Source organism: Aotus nancymaae, unplaced genomic scaffold (genome assembly GCF_030222135.1).
Source record: "Aotus nancymaae isolate 86718 unplaced genomic scaffold, 86718_ANA_hifiasm-v0.15.2.pri h1tg000006l, whole genome shotgun sequence".
Classification (NCBI taxonomy): domain Eukaryota; kingdom Metazoa; phylum Chordata; class Mammalia; order Primates; family Aotidae; genus Aotus; species Aotus nancymaae.
Genome location: NW_026988417.1, coordinates 19,718,319 through 19,742,863, shown reverse-complemented (window position 1 = coordinate 19,742,863; position 24,545 = coordinate 19,718,319). Strand labels below are relative to the sequence as shown.

At 34.0% G+C, this 24,545-nt stretch overlaps 1 protein-coding gene across 2 annotated transcripts in view; it reads right to left on the bottom strand.

The window, feature by feature from the left end:
• Positions 1-24,545, bottom strand: part of SLIT2 (slit guidance ligand 2) — a 376,642-nt gene that overhangs the window by 118,655 nt on the left and 233,442 nt on the right. For both annotated transcript variants that reach the window (XM_012472405.3, XM_012472408.3), the window contains exons 7-9: positions 21,116-21,187; positions 18,412-18,575; positions 15,900-16,038 (exon numbers count right to left, since the gene is read on the bottom strand). In XM_012472405.3, the coding sequence (XP_012327828.2) occupies positions 15,900-16,038; positions 18,412-18,575; positions 21,116-21,187 (375 nt within the window). The remainder of the gene's footprint in view (positions 1-15,899; positions 16,039-18,411; positions 18,576-21,115; positions 21,188-24,545) is intronic.

Genomic DNA, 24,545 nt, shown 5'->3' with positions numbered 1-24,545 from the left:
AGAGTACTCTTAAAGATCACTAATTTTTCTAATGACACTCAAATATATGTTATGATAATTTCTGTAATTAATCTACAACTAATTTCACTGATTGTAGCAAAAAAAAAACCCCAAAATATAAAGTAAATTAGGCCTTTGTTTTGTGAAAATGCATGTTCAAAAAGTTATAAAACAAAGAGGAGCCATGATGAAATGGTATTATATTTTTATATGCAAAAATAATACTTCAGACATATTAGAGTGATGCTGCATGTATCATTTGTTACTGTTATGTGCCATGACTTGATCTTCACATTGCACACTATTGGATTTACATGTACAATGACATGTACCAGGACATGTAACATGGATTTGTTTACTTTTATTCATTTATCTGTTTATTTTCAATCTTGCTCCCAAAAAAGTATTTGAAGCAGAGTTTAAGTTGTTATTTACACTAACTCAGCAGCTAATTGGTTTTTATTGCACTGTCTCAGCAGTACATGAAAGCAAAACATAATGGCATCCTTCATTCAGAGGGACAGATTCTCAAGCAGAAAAGTATTCTACCATGGACAGATGTCAAACAATAAATTTTAATATATTGCAAAATGTCTTTTGTGTCTCCTTTAGTGGACAGACAATAAACTAATTTGTGCTTATTGTAAACTTTTGGGTCTGTAGAACAAAAGGGTTTTCTTTTTCATTGTAAGAACTTTAGAATATATTTGATAAACTAAAACCAACACACATTTCAAATGATGTCCTTTGTCCTACAAAAAGAGGAAAAGATATTTAAATCAGATTATAAAAAATGAAGGAGAGAAATACTATAGTTTTTAGGTTGAGGTGAAAAGAAAGGGCAAATAAAATTTACATTTTCTAGTATTGCTGTCCTGTAATCTGTGCTTTAATAGCATAGAAGCAGCTGAATTTTATAGAGTGCAAATTTGAATCCATTGTTCCATAAAGAACCTAATTAACAACATTCCAGGATTACAAAAATAGATCGTATAATGGCTAAGATATATTTGCATGCCATGGATAAAATCCACCATAATTAAGAGATTTTCAAACAGTCCTTCAGAGAAAATTCAGAATCGTGGGTTTCAAAGTAAAAATAGATTTACAAAGTGAATAGAGGAAGAAAATACTGTAAACCACATATTACAAGAAAGAATTTTCCACATAAAAGGCACCAGCACCTTTTCTCCCCACATAATTTATGTAGATGATTGCATAACATTCTATCACTATATGTGTTTGTGTGTTTACATACATACGCACATGAAACCAAAGCAATGGCTGTTACCACTCTTTCAAACATAGAAGGAAATTTTAGTTACATGCTCAATATGAGAAGAAGACACTTTTCTAATTGCATCAATAAAAATAACTCAAAAGTGTGTTTATCCAATAAAAGACTTCTCTCCATTCTGTCCTCGCATCGACATTTTTTTTCTTTTGCTCTCTAATTACTGCTACTTCATTATACATGTCTTCATGCCTTTAGGTTCCTAAAGAATGAACTACAAACAATATATAACACTTTCTGGTGTCTATTTCAAAGAATATAGAAAATAAAAAATCATGAAATATCCATCTGCTTTAATACACAAGACCCTTAGAACATGTCAGTTATGGGCAGGTATCTTTAAAGCCCAATGAAGTCTAATTCCGCCACTTGTGGACTGATGGGCTCTGTAACACATAAAATACTCTAGTGGTTTTCAGTGAGCAGATCTTACATCAGTAGACAACATGCAGTGTGTATGACTGGGCAATTAAAAGACTAGTTCTAAAGACATTAACAAGACATTAAACAGTATTAGCACTTTAAATGACACTTTCAGCGCTCTAGCATTCAATTCTTAGACATTATTTTCAATGTCTTAAAATAGTGTTATTTTGACAAACTATATAAAATAACATCCACATGCCAAATCTTAAACAGCCTTCCTCAACAGATATTTCTATACTTTATAGACATACAGAATTTTTCAAGGGGTGACATTTAGTGATTAAAGTATGAGCTTTGCACTTATATAGACTTGGACTAAATTCTGGATCTGCTGCTGATTAGCTCTGTTGACCTTACAAAAGCTATTTTCTTTCTCTGTGTCTCAGTTTCTCTTCCTGAAAAATGGGAAGTATAGAACTTACCATAAATGTTTTCTAAAAATTACATGAGACGTAGAAAAAAATATGGTATTTCATTTCTTATACGAAAATAGTGAAATAATAAAATATGTATATATACACACAATAAAAAATATAATATATAGCACAATATATTAAATAATAAAAAATCTACAGCATATACAGTAGTCTCCCCTTATCCACAGGGGATACATTCCAAGATCTCCTGAATGTCTGAAACTGCAGACTGTACTGAACCCTATATACATTGCTTTTTCCCCCTATGTAACATACATGCCTATATAAACATACATGCCTATGATCAAGTTTAATTGAAGAGATTAACAATAACTAACAATAAAATATAGTTATAATAATATATCATAATAAAAGTTATATGAATGTGGTCTCTTTCTCAAAATACTGTAATATTTTCAGACTGAGGTTCACCATGGGTAATTGAAATCATGGAGATCAAAACTGTGGATGAGGGGGGACTACCGTATAGTCATACCCCCCCACACCCCCATACATACATTATATAAATAATTAAATAAATATTGTATATATAAATCTCACGTGATTTGATTTTTAGTGTGAAATAAATATATATGGTTCTGCATCAAGTTTTCAAACAAATTAGCAGTCCAGTTTGAAGATAACTCAGTAACTGTATATTAAACACATTCACACATACGTCATTCACATTGAAGCTGAAAAAATATAACTGGTTGCAATCTCTGTGATCAACAGGATTAAAATTTAGCACTATCTGTAATTTGGGGACTGCCTTAGAAACACAAAAATGTTTTTATAATACCTAGTAAAATATGTGTTTGGATTGATTGTGTCTGTAACACACAGCCCAGATGCTGATTATACATGGCAATAAAACTGACAGTTCTTTGCATTTTCTCCATCTGCTTTTAACATAAATGGCAAAAACAGCTGCCACGCATAGTCTTAATGGGGTAAGGGGAGGGGAAGCAGAATGACTGCAGCTTCTGAATCACAAATTGTCCACTGTAGCCAACACACTCTCCTCATAGGTAAGATTGGGCCATCATTTGAAAAGGAGAAAGATAATATTCCTTTCCTTTGATATTAAGGATTATCTTGCCTATTACATATAATTGTTAAGTAAGTACTTTCTATTTTTGGGATGTTACTTCCAACTTTAACAGTAAATCATGACATTAAATCTTTCATATATTCCTACATAAAATGCTCTAACATATTTTAGTCTATAGAATTATTTGTTTTGTAACTGCGGTCTCCAGAACTTTGGAAATTAATAAATATCTTCAGCAGCTTAGTGAATATTGGCCTCTAGAGTAATTTATTTTGCATATAGCTAGAATTTTTGTCTTAGGATTGTGTCCATACTAATTGTTCTTAGCAATTTCTGCTTTGGGATTACTTATTCCTCAAAAGTATTCATTTTTAAATTTTATTTTACATTTTGTGACGCCATTCTAAAATACGTTCCCCTGAGTGTAAGTTCAATTGATGTTTTTATAGTAGAGAAATGCCTCATTTTCCATTTGGTCTTTAAGCATTTAAAGTAAGACAAAAATATGTGTGTGTGCACCTTCTGAATGAGTGTTAAAATTTTCATGCATGTATTCACAAGGACATATATTCAAATACAAAGATATATTCAATATATGCAACCAAATGGTGTAGACTCAGGAAAAAAATGCACTTAGGCATATGGCCCAAAGATTTCAGTGGGATAGACTATGTCACTATCATGTTTTCATGTATGATTTTAAAAATCAACCCGAGAAAGAAAAATGCTTAGAGGTTTTGTTGTTTTATTTCTCATTAATAACTAAAAATTTTAGACACTTACTATGACTTAGGCACTGAGTTAACTCTCCCGCTTGCTAATCATTTTAGTTTTAAAAACATTTCAAAAATCATCTTTCTGTATCATTTGTTTAACAGTATTATTCAATAAGCAGACAGTAGTTTTCATTATTCTCCACTCCTGCACTGAGTTATTCTCCACATTATCCATCATCTTTTCCCTAAAGTTTAAATAACGCTGATCACTAGTAAATATGAACTATATAATTTGTCACCTGTCTTTCCAGCTGATTAACCATCAATCTATAACATAATTGCTAAAATGCAAATGACACTTTTACTAATTATGAGAATAAATAACATTGTGACTATGCCCCAGGTGTCTTCATTCTTATGTTAGAGTCTACACCAGTCTTATTTGACATTTGAGGGGGCCTCCATTTTTTTTCCCATAGAAGTTTTAGGGGAATCAACTGCATGAGCCCTAGAGCCACCTCTTAAAATAACTTCCCATCGCTATCTGCTGCTAGGTGTGCCTTCATTATCCCTTACAGAATTTGTTGCTGTTGCATTCTCAGTGGGCTCCTTTCCTTCAGACCACCCTCCACTCCATGTTAGAGTGATTCTTCTATCAAAGAAATCTAATCTGTGGCTCACACTTGTAATCCCAGCACTTTGGGAGGCCGAGGCAGGCGGATCACGAGGTCAGAAGTTCGAGACCAGCCTCATCAACACAGTAAAACCCCATCTCTACTAAAAATACAAAAAAATTAGCCTGCATGATGGCGAGCACCTGTAATCCCAGCTACTCAGGAGGCTGAGGCAGGAGAATCACTTTAACTCGGGAGTCAGAGGTTGCAGTGAGCCAAGATCATGCCATTGCACACTCCAGCCTAGTCAACAGTGCGAGACTTCATCTCAAAAAAAAAAAAAAAAAAAAGGAACCTACTATGCTACTACCTTGCTAGAAAATTTCCCTCATATTCTATTGTCATCAGGACATCTCTTCTTCCAGATTTGGCATCCACTTTATATTCTAAAAACTGCAAATTTTAATTTTTCCAGAAACACACTACTTTATCATTATCCTGGGACTTTGCACATGCTGCTTCTTATGTCTAAAAAAAGCCCTCAATTTCACTGCCTGCAAAACACATCCTAATTCCTGAAGATTATTTGATTCTCCAAGGCAGACCAAGGTAGTCCTCCCTTTTTGTTTTCTGTGTACATATATTTTACTACTTATATCATTTTTAAAATTCTGTTTGTGGAAATCTTCAATTCTCTGTACTGTAAACATTTTAAAGATTGGAACTGTCCCCTTTCATCCATAATGCCTGACGCAGAGCAAGCACTCAGAAGTGTTTGTCGAGTATATAGTCGTACATTTTTAAAATACTACTTTTCTACATGTCCTTTTTGTGTTGAAATAGTACTAATCAGATTCCTTGGACATTTTAAGAGAAACTAGTTGAGTTTCTGTCTGTCCTTATCATTTTAATCTCTGCACTTATTTTAGTATTTATTTTTCTCCAATTTGTTTATAAGGTTACTATATTCATTTTTCCTACTCAACTAATATTACAAAAGTTTGATTCCATCTTCTACATTTTTCTCTTGAGAAAGGTATCACATAGTTTTCTGCTTAAATTATCACACAATTTAACAAAAACACATGTACAGCATTTGTGTGTATGAGTATATGTATGTATAACATGCATGTTACCCAAATAACTTTCTGGGAAATTAGGTACAAGAAAGAAATAAGTTGTAAAAAATGAATACAAATGAAGAATTTTCTTATCATGAATACAAAGTCTTCATGACAATGGTTTCTCTGCACATAGTGACTATATGAAGCCTTTTGAAGATAATTTTTCTACTATTATTTCAATAGTAGAATTCTTTCTGTTCTATCATTCCTTCAATGACAATTAGAGACTACTCAAGATATGCATATACAATTAGGAATTTTACCGAAATAAAGATGCAAACACTCAAATGATTAGTAGTAAACTCAATAATGGCCTGTGGAACTACAAGTATGGTTTCATCTATAAATGTATTTTATATAATTTATTTTACATAATTTATTTTACACTATTTTGCTATGGAGCTATCAAAATTGCTATAAGGAGTACAATGAGTGTGGCTACAGATAACTAAGAATTAACATGAGAAGCTACCAGGTATAGTGGGTCAGATCTGTAATCTCAGCACTTTGGGAGGCCAAGGCAGGCAGATTTCTTGAGCTCAGGAGCTCAAGACCAGCCCTCAGCAACAAGGTGAAATCCCATCTCTACCAAAAAGACAAAAAATTAGCCCTGTGTGGTGGCATGCACATGTAGTCCCAGCTACATGGGAGGTTGAGGTGGGAGGATTGCTTGAGCACTGGAGGTGGAGGCTGCAGTGATCCGAGATCACACCACTGCTCTCCAGTATAGGTGACAGAGTGAGACCTCAACTCAAAATAAACAAATAAATAAGTAAACAGTAAAAAATTAACAGGAGAAGCTTGTTCTGTGGAACACTGTTTTGTATGCTGGGTAACGAGGTGCTCCATGTCTGTAGGAAGCTAAAATATTTTCCCTTTTTCTGGGCTCATCTGATAAAATCATAATATGCAAACTTGAGAAAATATATCCAAAAGAAAACATAATCCAAAAACACAAGGGAATAAAAATAATGAATGATATTTACATAAATAATTGATTTATATAAAATGACATTATGACTACTAAACTCACACAAAAATAATCCAGAGAGGAATCCTTGTATTTTGTTTTTCTAACCATATATTTTAGTACAGAATCAGAGATAAAATAATATTGACTTGTTTAACCCTAGGATTGTTTATTTAGTGACATTTCTAGGCACGTTATATCTGATAGTGGAAACCTAGTACTTTCATACTACATAGGAAATACCTAGGTAGTTTCTGCTATTGTGAGGATCTAGAACAAAATTTGAAAACACAATTCTAATTGCCTACATTGGAGTGACAGCTTCTTATCTCAAACCAGGTTTTCATTTTAAAAAATAACACGACTATTTTCTACACTACAAAAAAATTAAAAAGATTTTACTAACCTTTAGAAGATGTATTTTACCTAATTTATTTTACACTATTTTGCTATGGAGCTATCAAAGTTGCTATAAGGAGTAGGTAGCTATGCAGCTTCCTACATAGTGTTTCCATGGGAATTAAGTGAAACAAACTAAAATGTTTGAAAAATTTTTTATCATACAAAAGGTTTTTAATATGTATGATACAATATACTTTTAAAAAGTACCATTTCATCTATATTTCTAACAGACATAAATATTGAAAGTATTTTCATATTAGTTTGCCTGAAAAGCACTAAGTTATAAAAACATAAAATGTGAAGCCAAAGTAATGCTGTAGGCTAGCTAATTTGTGGGTGAGTTTGAAGCAGTAATAATATCAGAAAAGTATAAAACTGCAAAATGGTAACAAATGCTCGGTGTGTTAAAAATGCTCTAATAAAATTCTGAACTAAAGTAGAATTGCTCGAATTTTAACTTTTCTAACATTTTCTAAATTTTGCCTATTTTCCATTGCATTTTATTATCCTTAAGTTGAATATATTTATGTTTTAAAATATTTTCACAATGAAATAATGAAATTCTTTCAAAGTGAAAACAACTGCACTTTAAAATTACCATCCTATTTGTTATTTAGCAACACAAACTCAGAATATTGAGTATTTGTTTCTGTCATACCATGTTACATTTAAACATGGTATCATTTGCCTTACTTATTTTATCAATATTGTCTGAACAGTAGTCAAGTTTATCTATATGTGCTGTAAAAATATTAGTCAGGGTATATTGTATTATTTAACATTTAGCAAAATTAAAATACTAACCATTACACAGCATGATAGATATTCTAATAGTTGAAATATTACTAAGTACATATTAAACAATTAAAAATCCATACTTGATTTCATGAGTACTTGTAATTTAAATCAGCCAGTACATAACAGGCTAACGGCAAGTTGACCAAATCTAACTTCCATATCTTTACATTTAAAAATCAGATGACTTTAAAATATGTGGATTCAAAATTGAGTATTATTTAATGAATTAAAGATTCAAAATTTTGAGTAGGACAAATGCAGAAATAGCATGTGAAAAGAGTTAAGCATATATGGGAGGCAGTTATCTAAACAGAAATGAACAGAAAAAGACATCTTAAAAACTACATTTGCAATTTATGCCTGCAACAAAGAACTAAACCCAGAATCTACAAGGAACTCAAACAACTCAACAAGAAAAAACAAACAAAAATGTGGGAAAAGGACATGAGCAATTATTTCTTAAAAGAAAACATGTAAATAACCAACAAACATAAAAAAATGCTCAACATCACTAATCATCAGAGAAATAATAGCAATTGTTAATAATAGCCATTCTGACTTGTGTAAGATGATGGTGTGGATGCAGAGAAAAGGGAATGTTTAATCACTGTTGGTAGGAATGTAAATTGGTTCAATTTCAATCTCTATGGAAAACAGTACAGAGATTTCTCAATCAACTAAAAATAAAAGTATTATCTGACCTATCAATCCCACTACCAGGTATCTACCCAAAGGAAAAGAAATCATAATATAAGACACCTTCACTCATATGTTTATCGTGGTATTACTCACAATAGCAAAGTCATGGAACCAACCTAAGCGTCCATCAACAATTGATTGAATAAAGAAAATGTGCAACATACACGACATGGAAGACTATACAGCCAGAAAAATGAATGAAATCATGTCCTCTCCAGTAACACGGATGGAGCTGGAGCTCTGAAAGAGGCAGCCAAGAGTAAAGGCAGGAGGATGTAGGAGCAAACACGATAAACCAAATTGTTACAACTTATGTTCTTACTAAATATTCTCCGTGATTCATGAAATTTCCGTATAATGGTTTGAAAAGGCAATACAGAAAGTCTATAAATAGATTGAAAAGAACTAGATATCAACTTTATAGCAATCTATCACATAGCATTCAAAATTTTATACCTCAAAAGGTGATCTAAGTAATTAATTCTGAGGATTTGATACAGTCAGAATCAACTTCCTATTAATTATCCTGTTGCCATAAGCTAGATCATGTACATACTCGAAGGAGGCTTTGCATCTATTGAAGAACAGGGTTTTCAACTAGCAGAGTTCAAAGCAGAAAAGTGCTGGGATGACCCTAAGGCAGCTAACAGCTTTCCCTTTTACAGCTAAGTTTATCATATGGTATACATTCTACTTTTCTCCCTCTATATTTTCTTCATTAGTCCACATTACTTTGTCACATTCAAAAAAATTTTTTGCTTGAAGAATGGAAGCTTGAAAGGTCTCCAGATTGTGTGTCCAAGATCTTCTTCCCTGCTCCCAACACTGTCTTCCCCACCCACAGTATGCTAGGTATTGGGGCAGAAATGGTGAGGGAAATAGACATGATCTGCTCTCATCGAGATCGTAATAGGAGAGTTTTCCATTATTCCAAATAACAAATTAAACTGTGATAAGTGCTTCACAGACAAGATTCAGGGAAATAAGAGAACATTTAACAGAGAATAGGAAAAATGACATTATAGTAGTTACAGATATAAAGTAGTATTAAGCAGCTCTCAGTTTTGCAAACAATCCTGTATCTTAATGCTTTGTCTTTCTCTCTGTTCATTCTAAGTTCTCTTCACAGGTAAGTTTCTTAAAGTTTCTCTTGTCCTTTTTGTCAGAGTATCAATCATTCTCTCTTCATGATTTAAAAAATTTTTCTTTTTATGATATTCCAAAAAGACCAAGCTATGCCTACCTCCGTTATAACTTGGGCTTGAGAGTCAAGGAAATGTATGATTGAAGCCATTTTAGCCACTTCACAATTGAAGTTTTTATAAAATTTCTAAGTTTTTTGAGCCTGTTATTTTTTTAAGTTTTTTTTTTTTTAAACAACAAAGTTGTCAGACTTTGAAAGACTTGAGTTAAAGGTCTATAGGCTTCATTAGAGAGGGAATATGACTGTACAGAAAGATGTCTAAGACATCTATAAGATTATTAAATTAATATATCTCCATAATAGGGTACCTATTAAATGCTGGGTTCATCAGCTGAGAATAGAAAAGAAAAGATCTCAGAAATGTTTAAAGAGTGGAATTCCAAATCAATAAGCAGAACAGGGAAATTTAATGAATTTTTAGTATTCTAGATCCATTTTAGCCCATGCTATTAAAAATTCTATTCATTTACTTTTTCTCTTGCTGATTTTATGCTTTAAAAGTACCAATTTGTCTACAGGAAGACAACAGGCTGCTCCTCTGGTTCTATTTATTAAGTCTGGTTAATACAGCTTCATCTTTTCAGAGACAAACCTGCTTTAATGTTTGATTAATTTTTAATCTATCCATTCACCCAATAAATATTTATCAAGTGCCAATTATGTGCCAAGGTACTAGATTTTTTTTTTTGCTGGGTATTCAGTAGTGATAAGAACAGAACTGGTTCCTGCCTTCACAGAACGTTTACTTTAGTAGGGGAGATATATATTTAAAAATGAACACACAATACTATATAATTACAAAATATGATGAGTAGGGGCAGTCAAAAGCAGACTCTAGCATATAAACAAGAAGGGAAATCCTGCGTTATGGTAAAAGGATCAGTATAATGAGGCCTGTTGGAGGAAACCACCAGCCTTTATCTGACATACACTTCTGCATTAGTTTTACTATTTTATTTAATTTCATAAATATCCCCATTATAGATCAATGAGAAGATCAAATGTGTATAAGCCAACATTGCAATCCAACTGCATTCCAACATTGCAGGTTCTCAATAAATGTTAGTCTCTTTCTATTATTCCTTCTCCAAATTATTCTAATCTGACTTTAAAGGAATATTTTCCTTCTATAGCTTAGCAAATAATTGTGTTAGCAAACAGCAGAAGTACGAATTTGTAGTAGGAAACACAAAGTAGAAAAAGTGCATCATTATTTTTTACTTAGATTTACAGGCAGTTGTTCACTCCTATATGGCACATATATATGTTCTTTTTGTTAGAAATATATTATGAGGCAGTTGTAAGAATAAAGACATATCACACAGTAGGAAATGAAGCCAAAATTATTGAATGAAATATCTTATAACTTGCAATAAAGAAATTCCACTGACAATTTATGGTAAAATTCAGATATTAAAAAATATTTGAATAAAATGGGGGGAGTTCATAATTTTCAGTTCATCATGGAATAAAAACCTGCCACCTATAAAGATACTTTTACATTTAATAATCTTAGTGATGTTCTTTGTTCTTAGAAAAAATAAGGGTAATAAAAGAGAGAAATTACTAAGCTAGTAAGTTATGCCACTGTAATGAATGAAAATGGAATTATTTTGTTGAGTTGAGGATCAATATTATTTATTACCAGATGCTCTGCTGATAAAGCTGATAATGTAATAATCAGGGAAGTAAAATTCACCAGCGGTTTCACATCTCTCCTCATAAATTCAATTTATTGTAGCTTTACCTGATACACCAACTTCTCAATATAGGCAAAGTCCATGGGGCATATTATTTAGTATAACTTCAACCCAAGTAAATTCCATCATTACACAAAATTTATAGAGCATACAAAGCAGAAGAAAATCACTATGATAAGAAATAAAATAGACTACATAAGAAAACCATTTTAAATGTTTCATACTGCTTTCAATATGTTATGTCTCCATCTTACTCTTCTCCTTTTATCAACCTGTAACAGCTTTTGGTTCCCCTTCCCTATGATCTGGATTTGATCAATTCTCTCCTGTGTCCAGATTGATCTTGCTCCCACAACTATCTTATTTAACTCTCACACTCTTGTTTCTCTCTAAACTCACTCTTTCTTTCTGACTTTCCAATGATGGCAGGTTTCTGCATCTTAGAATTAATCCAAATTTGTCCGTTACAGAGCAACAATTGTCTTTTTCAAAAAATCCTTTCTCAGCCAAACTCCTTAAACTGCAGCTTACCTACTCTCTCGAATATTAATCAAGACTCCTTTTCTTAACACTCTGAAAGGTGGTTTATTGACCTACCACACTATCAAAATGGAACCCTCTAAGAACAATATGTAGGTCAAATTCCAAGACCTTCTCTCAGACCCCAGCTTGGTTAACTGGCAGCAAATATTGCCTCTGGAGATCATTTTTCCTAGAAGTCTCTTCCTCCCTTACCTATTAGAGCCCTCTGCTGTTTTTATTTAGGTTCTTGAGCTTCTCCTATCTTACTCTCCTTTTCATCAGCCAGTTGATGGCTTTATACAGTGACTGTTTTTTATTATGTTAATTACTCCAAAATCTTTGCCTGGAGTCCTTATCTTGCTTGCTCCAACATTATTATAGTCCGTATTATTTTAGTACTTCTAAATGTATCACTGGTCCTTAAATACTTCACAAATTGAGTTCACTGTCATCTTCCGTCCCAGTTTTGGTCCTCCTCATCACCTTCTTATACGCAATGATATAACCACAACCTCTCCATCCCTCATACTTGAAACTCTGGCACAGTCTTTGGTTTATTTTTCTCCATTACTCCTTTATCTCATCAAATCCCAAATCCTGTGAATTCTGTTCCTGCATTTGCTATCACAGCTCTTTCCACATCACCATTCCTACTGTTACTAACTTCTGCTCTTCTGACATCTCCATTGGACCAAAGAAATAGCCTCCTAAGAGGCCTCCTGCCTTGTAATCTCTCCTTTCGTCAAATCACTTGGACACAGTCATCAGACTATTCTAGAAAAATCAGATTAAAACTCCTATGTTCAAATGCATTCCAAATAAAGTCCAAGATCCTTATATCAACATGACCACCCATGAATTGACTCCAATTATATTTACAACTTATTTTCTGGTACTATCTCATATATCAAATATCACCCAAGCTGAATTCCTATTTGATCACATCTTGTACTTTCATTTCTACTGCCTGGCTCATGATGTTAGATTACTTCTGAAAGCCTTGTCCTCATCTCTGCAGTTTCATTCACTACCTATCTTTCAAGGCCTAGCTTAGTCTTATTTCTACACAAAGGCTTCCATGCTTGAGTTATTAATTATGAAATGATTACTATATGCTAAGCACACACAGCTGTGTGTGTTAATTATTTCATGTCAAACTGACAACCACCCTTAGTTTTAGACGAGGATACAGGTTCTCAGAGGATATGTAACTTGTCCATGGTCTCACAAATAGAAATGATAGGTAAACCTGGGGTTCCAACTAAAACTTTCTGGCTCTAGTTAACCATCGTACCTTGCCCTCAACTTTATGCCCTTTGTAATACCTTGCGTTTGTTGTGTTCATCTCTTATTATGTTTTTCACTGTGTACCTCATATAATAGTTTTCAATTTGCATGTCACATTGGCTAATCACTTGTTGGAAGATCTCTGGAAAATTCATGGTGCTTTTAGATAGTAAGTGGTTATTTAATACATGTTTGTGCCTGCATAGATGACTATACAGTTCCCTTATGAGAAAATTTACTATGTTATTCTACTCTCTACTTTATCACATCTAATATCTTCTGACCAAGCTTCAAGGTTTTCAGTGATCTGTACTTTTAAAATTAGATGGAGACGGCTGGGCGTGGTGGCTCACGCCTGTAATCCCAGCACTTTGGGAGGCCAAGGCAGGCGGATCACCTGAGATTGGGAATTTGAGACCAGCCTGACCAACATGGAGAAACTCCATCTCTACAGAAAATACAAAAAAATTAGCTGGGTGTGGTGGTGCATGCCTGTAATCCCAGCTACTCAGGAGGCTGAGGCAAAAGAATCACTTCAACCCAGGAGGTGGAAGTTGATATGAGCCAAGATCGTGCCATTGCACTCCAGCCTGAGCAACAAGAGTGAAACCCCATCTCAAAAAAAAAAAAAAAATTAGATGGAGATGTATTCTTTAGGGCATTATTTTTCATGATGCCTCAGCATTAACCTATTATTCTAATTAGGTTCAACTATAATCTCTCAAACAATGCCCACTGCCACCTCTGTTCTTTGCTGTCAATGTTTCTTTTTCAGGAATGTCACCTTTCTCTTCCCAAGTTATAACTTATTCTTCTTTCAAGGTTCAGCCAAAAAATACTTAAAGATGTCCTCTAGAGGTAAGGTAATGTTCTATCAATTAAAATTTTGATGAGAACGATATTATTACGTGTATACGTTATTCAGTGTCAAATTTCCAGAAACTAGAATTCCTGCAGAGGTTCATTTCTTAAACTGCAAAGCTCTAGGCACACTTTGCACATGGTAGATACTTTAAATTAACGGCAGTGGGTCCTGTGAACTAAGATTATTTTCATATAAGGTATATTAGACAAGTTACTTTATTGTAATTAAATAAAATGGTTAAAAATGAGATTTTTTTAAAAAAACAACTTTTTGGTCTACTACATAGGCTTATTCTAAGAAGTTATGCCAATTATTTTAACCAAAAAAAAATCCAAGATAATTTAATTTAGTTACAATTTAGAATTGGCCTATAAAATAGCTGGGCGTGGTGGCTCACACCTGTAATCCCAGCACTTTGGGAGGCTGAGGTGGGCAGATCACCAGGTCAAGAGTTCGAGACCAGTCTGGCCAACATAGTGAAACCCCATCTCTACTAAAACTACAAACAATTAGCAGGGTGCCGTGGTGTGTGCCTGCAATCCCAGTTACTCTGGAGGATGGAGGCTGAGGCAGGAGAATTGTGTGAACCCAGGAGATGGAGGTTAAAGTGAACCGAGATTGTGCCATTGCACTCCAGCCTCGGTGATAATGTGAGACTCCATCTCAAAAAAAAAAAAAAAAAAAAAAAAGAATTAGCCTATAAAATAATAATATAATGGGTTGGATGGTTACGAGGGGTTTTCTTAATGAATATTGAGGTAATGCTTTTCTCTAGTGCTTACTTTTCAAGACTGCAAAAGCATTCCATTTTATATCTTATGTGACCTTGTTTCATCCACATGACTTATACTTGGTGAGCACATAGAAATGCATTCAGCAGCTGCACACAAAATATGTGTGCACTTTCATCCTAGCTGGAAACCATCATTCTCAGCAAGGTAAAACAGAAAACGAAAGACTGCATCGTCTCACTCATAAGTGGGAGCTAAACAGTGAGAACACATGGACACAGGGAGGGGAACATAACACACTGGGGCGTGTCAGGGGATGGTGGGTAGGGGAGTAGGGTAGCATTAGGAGAAATATCTAACATAGATGACAGGTTGATAGGTGCAGCAAACCACCACAGCACGTGTATACCTATGTAACAAACCTATGAGTTCTACACGTGTATCCCAGAACTTAAAGTATAATAATAAAAACCCCCAAAACAAAACATGTGTGCTGTACTTTGTCATAAGAATTTAACTTTTAATGGAGGTAGACATTGCTTTAAGTAGGCTAAAACATGCACTATATAAAAAATCTTTACATTTGTCTTTATAATATGATCCTTTTAACACTTTGCATTAAACGATCAATTCAAATAAAATAGTGAAACTGCATTTTAAAACATGAGCTCCCAAAAAGGCAGAGAATCGCCTAACCGTACTGTTTCTGTGTTGTTTACTAACCCCAGCTTGATCCCTTTCTATACTCCTACTGCTCCAAACTGAGACATGGACAACCATAGATGTTCAGCCCCAACGGGTGGAACCAGGTCTAAACAATCCTGCTTGTCTTGTTTTTCCTAAAAAGGCATTCCTTTTTAGGAATTCTATCTGTGCAAGAAAAAACATGACAGCCACTTTAACATGGTATGTTTTTTAAACAAACAGAGTAAGAATCAATACACTTCTGAAGGGAACATTTGTCTAAGCCAATTGATCAGATGTGCCTTTGATAAACCCAGAATTTCCCAAAGAAAATCAAAGTTTGGTTCACTGGGGAGGGAGGTGGAGAGATAAGAAAGAATTTCAGGCACATACATTTCTGTGATGGTCTCTGGAAGATTTGTGGGGATCTCAGTGAGACCTTTCCCACGACAGTCTACGATATTGTTGCTACAGGTACAGGCGGCAGGGCAGTGCAAAACGCTACAAGAAGGAGCCATAAATGATTTGTGACCTAAAAAAGAAATAAACAGCAATGACATATTTCCTCCTGAATATTACAATTGTGAAACATACAGACTTAGCTCAAGTAACAAAGCATTTCACAGAAATAAATCTCTTTAAATATCTGATCATAAAAGGGTGCTTTATTTCTAAAATATATTTTAGAAGGCATGCATTTATATATTCAGGTCAATAAAGCAAATGAGAGAAAGTAAATGACATTTTAAAAACTGGTCATAAAACGGCTAATTTTTAAAACTATTGTGAGAAAAGCTAAATTCAGTTTCAAAATCAGAATTATATTCAAAACTACTCCAATTTCAAAAAAAACCCAGCAATGCCAGACTTATTTATATTCATTCCTAATGAGCGTAAATAGGGCTTGGTCCTTATCAAATTCATGTGGATTTGTTTACTTTGTGATTTCTTTTCAAAAAGAAAACAAAACAGTAATACTTCCATCAGAAGATATTGTTGCTCAAATTAAATAATCATACGCTAATAAATGTGGAGAAAAATTAGATAATCCAGAATTTGATGTCTGATAGGTTCAAAATTACCAATTTCTCTGAAATTATAATAATAATTTGTATAAAGTCATTCTGTTATTGCTAATAAAAATGATTCTTTTTGGGGCTTCAAGTAATTTAGAATTTTAGTATAAGTAGCTCCCTTCTTTTATGTATAAAAGATGTACTTTTATAACTCAGTATTTAGAACAATTTTTAAATGAGACATTAATGGTTGAAAGTGAACAGACTATCAGCATAGTTGTACTAAATAATTATCCGGAAATGCATGGTTTCTGGAAGACTGTGGGGCCTGCCCTCTCCAACCTGCTGGGAAAAGGCTCTGGTGGTGGTGATGCCAGGAAAGGCTGCAAGCCAGCTGCTAATCCTATCCCTCTAAACAAGCTCTTAAATTACAAAAATACCCTCAGTCTAAAAAAGAAATGTGAACTTGCCTTCTTCCTCATCTAGAAAACAGAAAGGAAAAAGTGAAGAAAGAAAAAAGTGGTTAGTAACGAACTGTTAGTCACTTCATTATTTAATTTTTTAAAAAAGCAATCAGACATATTGAAAACATTCCATGATATTATAGGAAAATTTTGCTTAGGTTATAAAATGTGAAAAAATATATACAAAAATCTAAAAGATAACCATGTAATAGCATCAAGACTAGCAATGTCTTCCTGCCCTGCCTTTAAAAATCTGTTAACTACTTACAATGCATTATATTTTTCTTAAAATTTTGTTTGTTGCATTTTAAACAGACACTTCTGAAGCTGACACAGAACCAACCATATATATATAAATAAGATACTATGTATCAATATGGGTGTGTGTGTGTGTGTGTGTGTGTGTAGTGTTGTAATCAAACCATCTTGCTTGAGTTCCTTGGACTAAACTATGTAAACTTCAGCAAGGTATTCTTTTTCACAGCATTTCAACCTCCAAATATAGAGATAATACTACATTTCTCATACAGTTGTTATGAAGGAGGTGAAGTGAGGTAAATATATGTGAAATAGGTTGGTGCTTATGCACATTAAAAAACTCAGTAAACATTAGCTATTGATTGATATTTCTATTTCTTATTTTTTATTTTTTGAGATGGAGTTTCTCTCTTGTCACCCATGTTGAAGTGTACTGGTGTGATCTTGGCTCACTGAAACCTTTGTCTCTGGGTTCAAGTGATTCTCCTACTTAGTCTCCCAAGTAGCTGGGATTACAGGCATGCACCACCATGCCCAGCTAAGTTTTGTATTTTTAGTAGAGACGGGGTTTCGCCTTGTTGGCCAGGCTGGTCTGGAACTCCTGACCCCAGGTGATCCACCTGCCTCTGCCTCCTAAAGTACTGGGATTACAGCCGTGAGTCACCACACCCAGTCTTATGTCTTATTTTCATTTTCATAATTTTGTTACTAAAGTCGGTCATTTAATTGTTTTAAGTAAAACTGAACCATTAGTATACATGTACGCATGAAAGGTATTTTGTTACTTTGCAATTATGGCCGAATTGCACTTTGAACACTTTGAATTTCATAGCAGGGATCCAGGATTACCTAATCACTTTTTTTCAGTTGTTAACATAAAACTAGCTATAAGTTGTTACTTAACATCATTTAACGATTTTCTGTATTTCCCCGGAGTGAAAACTGAAAAGTGTTTTATCATAATTTAGATACAAGTAACCAGTACTTCCCAACCAATATAAGGTCTCAGAACATATTTTCACTGAAAAAGAGGATCTCCATAGAGTGATTAGTGCACAATTGCACATTAGTGAATGACACTGAAACCTTTGGCACATGCAGCCCTCATATTCTGTTACATAACAGCATACAATAATAACAAAAACATCACTCTTCTTTCTCCCTTACCACTGCAGACAAATTCTCGTTTTTGAACCTCAGCTACATTATGGCCTCTCAGGTGGGAGGGGCCCATACACTGAGTGTATAGACCAACCCTGGGTCTTTGGCGAAGCCAGTCGGAGAGCCAGGCCAGGTGGCAGTCACAATACAGGTTGTTTGAATGGAGTCGACTACATGAGAAAAAAGAAGTGTAAAGTAAGAAAACAGAAAGTCATTATTTCATTAATAATAATATACGCCTTTATTTCTTAACAGAGAAGTAGATAAATCTATGCAAATTCCAATATAACTAGTTTTCCTAAAAATTAAACTGATGTACAATCACAGAATCAAGTCTCTCTTCATTTAGTCTGAGCTAAGCAATTTATAGAAGCTTGAATATGTCCATAAAATTATGTTTTAAATGAACATATTTCACTTATGTTCATTTAAAAGAGGAAAGAGAAAAAAATAAGTCCAATGCAAATTGTGCCATGGTTCCAACATCCTGAGAGCCAATGGTGGTGGGGTGGGAGAGTGGGGAGACAGGGCAAGGGGCAAGTTAGTAAAAGTTGTAGCTCCCAGTTTGAAATATCAGTAAGTCCTACCCTTATGAGTCTCTATAGAAACCACTGGCTAAACCTTTTCTGCAGGTCACTTTCATTTTTTGCTGAACAAGACGGAATAATAATTTACTTTAAAACACTTTTCACATCGTTATTCTGATTTCCTTCTTTTGTTGTTTAATCACAGAAAAGGGATTAGCTCCTTTGGCTACTGGAAACCTATCCTCAGGGCAGGGACTGAAATTAAAAGGCACAAATGGCTGGGAGTGAAGGAATTAAATGAGTCGCTCTATGTTGGCAGGTTCCACACAAGATCATGGATTGCTTCCAAGTGGCAAATAGCACTTCTCCATTAATAAAATATCAGACAAATGTATCCACTAAATTAGGTAAATGACTTCAAACTGGCTTTTATGTTTTCTCAAACTAAAGAAAAGGACATCCAAAGCTATAAATCAAAGCACCATTCCCAGAACCATCTATGACACAGTAATACCATTTTAGTCCTTTTAAGCTGATGTGTTCAATTCTAACCCAATAACAGTAATGGATATTAAAACATGGAACTCAGTCCAGAAAGATAATTAGACTATAAAAATGAAATTTTTAAGTAGCAATGATACTACAGAATAATGAGCCAACCAAAGCAAAGGAATTTAAAGTTAAATGGCTGCTTTACATTCTCCTTGAGCCAGTAGATAAGAAACACATTGTTTGCTTCAAAACTAGAAGGCATACCACAGAACAAAAAGCTACATTTTGGGAAAGATGGGTGACCTCTGGTTCAGTTTGCTTGGAAGTTGAAGTTCTGTCCTTTGGAAGCCACAGAGGCACATTCCATATCCTTGTACTCTATAAATTTCCATCTAAACCAAGCACATTACAAAAATTCCAATTCGGTGTGCACATATTTGAAATGAGAAAAGAATGTAAAAGTTGAAAAACCTGATGAGTAAGACAAACTCATGGATTTATATAAGAAAATAAGGGACACTGTCAAAAATTCAGATGAATGTTTTCACAGTTTCATTGTCTTTATTTTCGCAAAGATTGAAAACTTGATCAATTTCTTTTTAAAAAATTACCTGAAGTTAATGGGAAATTATAGTTTTGAGTGAACTGGGCTGTTAATTCAGTCAGATTAGTCTCAATCTGATAGCCCCAAGAATACAAAATTTAGCTATGTCTTTATACTTGTAGAAGTCTTTTATTTTGCTAAATAATATTCCAAGGACATTATAATGATGTGTTATTACATACAGTTAGATTTCAGTATAAAAAAATATTAAAATTGGTATTGCCTAATTCATTCAAAAGCTGGTAATTAAAATTTTTATTAAAAAAATTAATATTTTTCAGTTACAAGCCATCAGAAAATGAGGAGTATTTTGATAATCTAATCAAAATATTTTTACTCAACTTAAAAACACTTTTTTTTCCAAGAAGTCTGATGCTTTGGTTTTGTTTCCAATCATGTCCTTCATGTTATATGTAATATATTATTTAGGTCAAGGTGATTCTGAAATTCAGTTCAAATGAGATTTATCTCTGAAATTCTATAACTTAGAGTCCACCCTGGGCTTTAAGGATTTTAAAGCCTACTCTGGACTTTAAGGATGACTTTTTCTTCAAGAAAAAAGAAATAGCTGCAGTCAATACTCTATTAGAACAAAAATATCTTAATGTTCATCTGCAACCCCCAAAAAGATACTTTTAAATATAAATGCTGACACAACCTTAATTATAGAAGCACTAGAGGGTGATGCTATAATTTCACATTATAAGGAATGTTGGAGAACCAGTTTAGCTTTATTAGGTCTGCTTGCAGTACAGTAATAAAATCATAAAGATTTCCCATTTATCATTTCTGACAGCCAATCAAGGAGTCTTCCATTTCTTAATGAAATGTGACCTCCACAATAGCTCAAAGTAAACGTTGTTTTTTTTTTTAACTCCAAAGTTCCCATAATGCATATCAGTTAAATCTTTCCAGTTTCCAGAATAATAGCTCATTTCCATAAATATCATATCTAGTCTTTTACAAAGTTGAGTTTTCCTTGTTTATCTTGTAAACTAGTGGTCCCATCCTTTTCTTACTGAACATGCTGTTTAAGAGGAAGCTTCAGTTGATTAATATGACCTTTACTTATATTGTGACTACTTACAAAGTCCTAAGTTTAGGCATATGGTTGAAACTTGCCACAGAAAGTCTAGTAATGTTGTTATTGTTGAGAGTGCTGTAGAATTAAAAAGAAAAGTTAGAATTTTTAGATACAAAAATTGATTGATCATTTTATATATCAACATAGAGAAAACATCTTGTACTATGCTTATGAAAGACCTGGTAGAGATGGCATAGAGAATGCCCTACTCTATAGACAAGTTGATGAATAATTTTCATAATTTAACATATTACTGTACATTGAGTTTTATTCAACATTTGCTATAAATTTCTGGCTTAATTCATAGCATCTTTGACTATTTACATTCTAATTTATGTACCTTGTGCATGCATGTCTATGATATTGGTTAAGAAATAAACACGGGACAGTTATAGTTGGAAAATTTGCCCAATTACATTTCCATAGAGAGGCATTATATGTAATTAGTGTCCATGAGTCAGTGAATGTATTTGGATTAATATTCTCTTACTGAATTCTCATAGCAACAATACAAAATCATTCCTTTCAGGCCTTGGAACAGAGTTCTGATAACTATTATTTATCATGGACATCAGCCACTGCTGAAACTCGAGCAGAAAGAGCTCATCTATATTTGGTACTTGCATCAGGTGGGGATGAAGTAACATGCTGTAGCACTGTGTTAAAAGATTAATCCATTCTAATGGTTTTTAGTTGCAGTAGCATATATTAGCCTTTGTTTACTGCTGGGTGGCAGCTATCATGGTTTCTTGAGGTAGCAGATCCAGGAATATGTGTGGTGAAGAGAGTTATGGTGAAAATAAATATCATCCTTGCTTGGTCCAAATTTTTCCTACTTTTTCCCCAATGCAACATTGTTAGTTTTATTATTATTATTATTGATCATTTCTACCACTACTACCACCACTACTACTCATTCATTCATCAAATATTTCCTGAATTGCAATTATTTTATGGTAACATGGAGTATTATAAAAATAAATCAGGCATAAATCCTGTCCCAATACAGCATACAGTCCACCAGGGGAGATGAATTGGACAAGTTACAAAAACAATAAGGCTAAGATGTGAGCTTCCTTCACCCTTCAGAAAAATTTGGTTGTGATAAGAAAGTGGTAGAAGTTATCCCAGGGTGTACACGCGAAGTGTGGACATGGAAAGTAATTCTAACACTGGGAGAGACTGAAGGTACACACTGAAGTGTGATGACTAAAGAAGGCAAATTCCTCTGAAGGAGGTAGGAGAAAGACAGCATCAGTGGTCCAGGTGGATAAAATTGATACCGGACAAGCATTTGAATTAGGGGTTGCACGTTCACTTGCCTACAGAGGCTGGGCAGAGAACAGAAATGAGAGAAGCAGGCCACGTGCAAAAATATGCAATGATAGGCAAGAGAGATGGAAGAAAGCAGACAGTTGGGGAAAGTGAAGAACATGGTAATCTAGCAATCACAGTCTCTCTTGTGGCAGCTAATGTCTAGCTCCAATGGACCGCTGACCTGCTGTAAGGGAGGGCCTGTTAAACAATCAGATTTTTCCAAGGGAATCTAGAAATAAAAAGTTTTAGATCAATCTTTCTAATGTTGACATGGTGGCAACTAATTAAAATATTTCAAACAGTCTGACCACTTATGTTTGGGCTACACAAAATACATTTTTGAGGCCACTTTGTGCCAGTTGGTGGCTGCAGTTATCAATAGTGGGATCAGAGGTTCAAGGATTGACAAAAACTTTTTAGTAAAACAGGGCATGTCAGCTAGAGACTGAGATCATGCAGAGACTCTCTTTACTACCTTGTTTTGCAAAGTACTGAATTATATAAGAACTAATCTAAGTGATTTGAATTAAGTCATAAAAAACAAATCACTTGATGGGGGACCTACAGAGCACTGAATTTGTTGGTTCAGTTTATCTAAAAGCTTTTAGCATTTTCCTACCTAGAGGTGAAATGAGTTCTTTTTCAAACGCCATTAAAATATATCCTGATGGTTGAATGCAAAGGTTAAACTTCTCAATGGGATTTGCTTTCAAATGACCCCTTTTCCCACCTTCAAAATTTGTGCTGACTTAATATGGCTGAAATTTTTATAATATATAGCATTCTGAAATATGACTTTGGGAATAAATTGTTTTAAGTACTTCACACAGAGCAAACATGCATTAATTTCGAACTATAGTTTCTTATATCTCCATGCAAAGTAAAACTTCCATTGAATGCCCAAGACTTCAGTTATCAATTTGAAGTCTTTTCTCAAACTGTTGGTTCACATAATGCAACTGAAGGAATACATTATCTTAGTATTTTATTCAGTACTGACACTGGAAAGAAGCATTGATACTGATACCCAATGATCGAAAAATATGTGGAACCAACAAAATTATTATTATTATTTTCTTTTTGATACAGAGTCTCGCTCTGTCGCCAGGCTGGAGTGCAGTAATATCATCTGGGCTCACTGCAACCTCTACCTCCCAGGTTCAAGCGATTCTCCTTCCTTAGCCTCCCCAGTAGCTGAGACTACAGTCACCTGTTACCACCACCAGCTTATTTTTGTATTTTTAGTAGATACAGGGTTTCACCATGGTGGCCAGGCTTGTCTCGATCTCTTGACTTTGTGATCCACCTGCCTTGGCCTCCAAAAGTGCTGGGATTACAGGTGTGAGGTACCGCACCCAGTCTGTATTTAAAATTAATAATAAATACATGTGTTAAGTATGATTACTTGTATATGTTATGGTCATGGTCAACATCTATTCTGAAATAATGGAAACTTCTATATTGTACTTATTTAGTTGTGAACATTTTCTCCCATGTCTAAGTCTATTTCTGCACTCATCTTCAATATTTTCTTTGTAATAAGTAAATATTTTAATACAAAAGACATCTTGATGTATAAATATTAGTCTGTATAATCATGGAGCACCTCTCACACTTATATCTTTATTTAATCATCTTATTCCCTTGCTACCATGCATATCGCTTGGCAGAGAGTTTGGTATTAAGTGGATATGAATCACTGTTATTCAATGAAATTAAATTATGCCCATTCTATGAAAAAGAAAAACAAACATATAAAAGCCGCACTTCAAGGGATATATTTCATTTTTGAGTCCAGTGTCCAAAGAAAGGGAAAATATTGATGTAGATTTATTTTATGTTATTTTGAGATGGTATCTAAATATTAAGACAATAAGCAGTTATTTCTATATCCTACAAATCAGAATCTGACAATAAACTGGTCCTCCATGAAAATGCAAGTGTTCAACTGCTTTCTTGCTTTCATCTACCTTGGCTTTTCACTTGACTTCTTGGACTCTAGTCACTCTTTGTACGCTTATATATATCCAAGTTTAACACACTTTCATCAATGATCCAGGGTGATTACCTCATTTTCTCCCATCTAGCTTCAGGATAATCAAACATTCACAAAGGT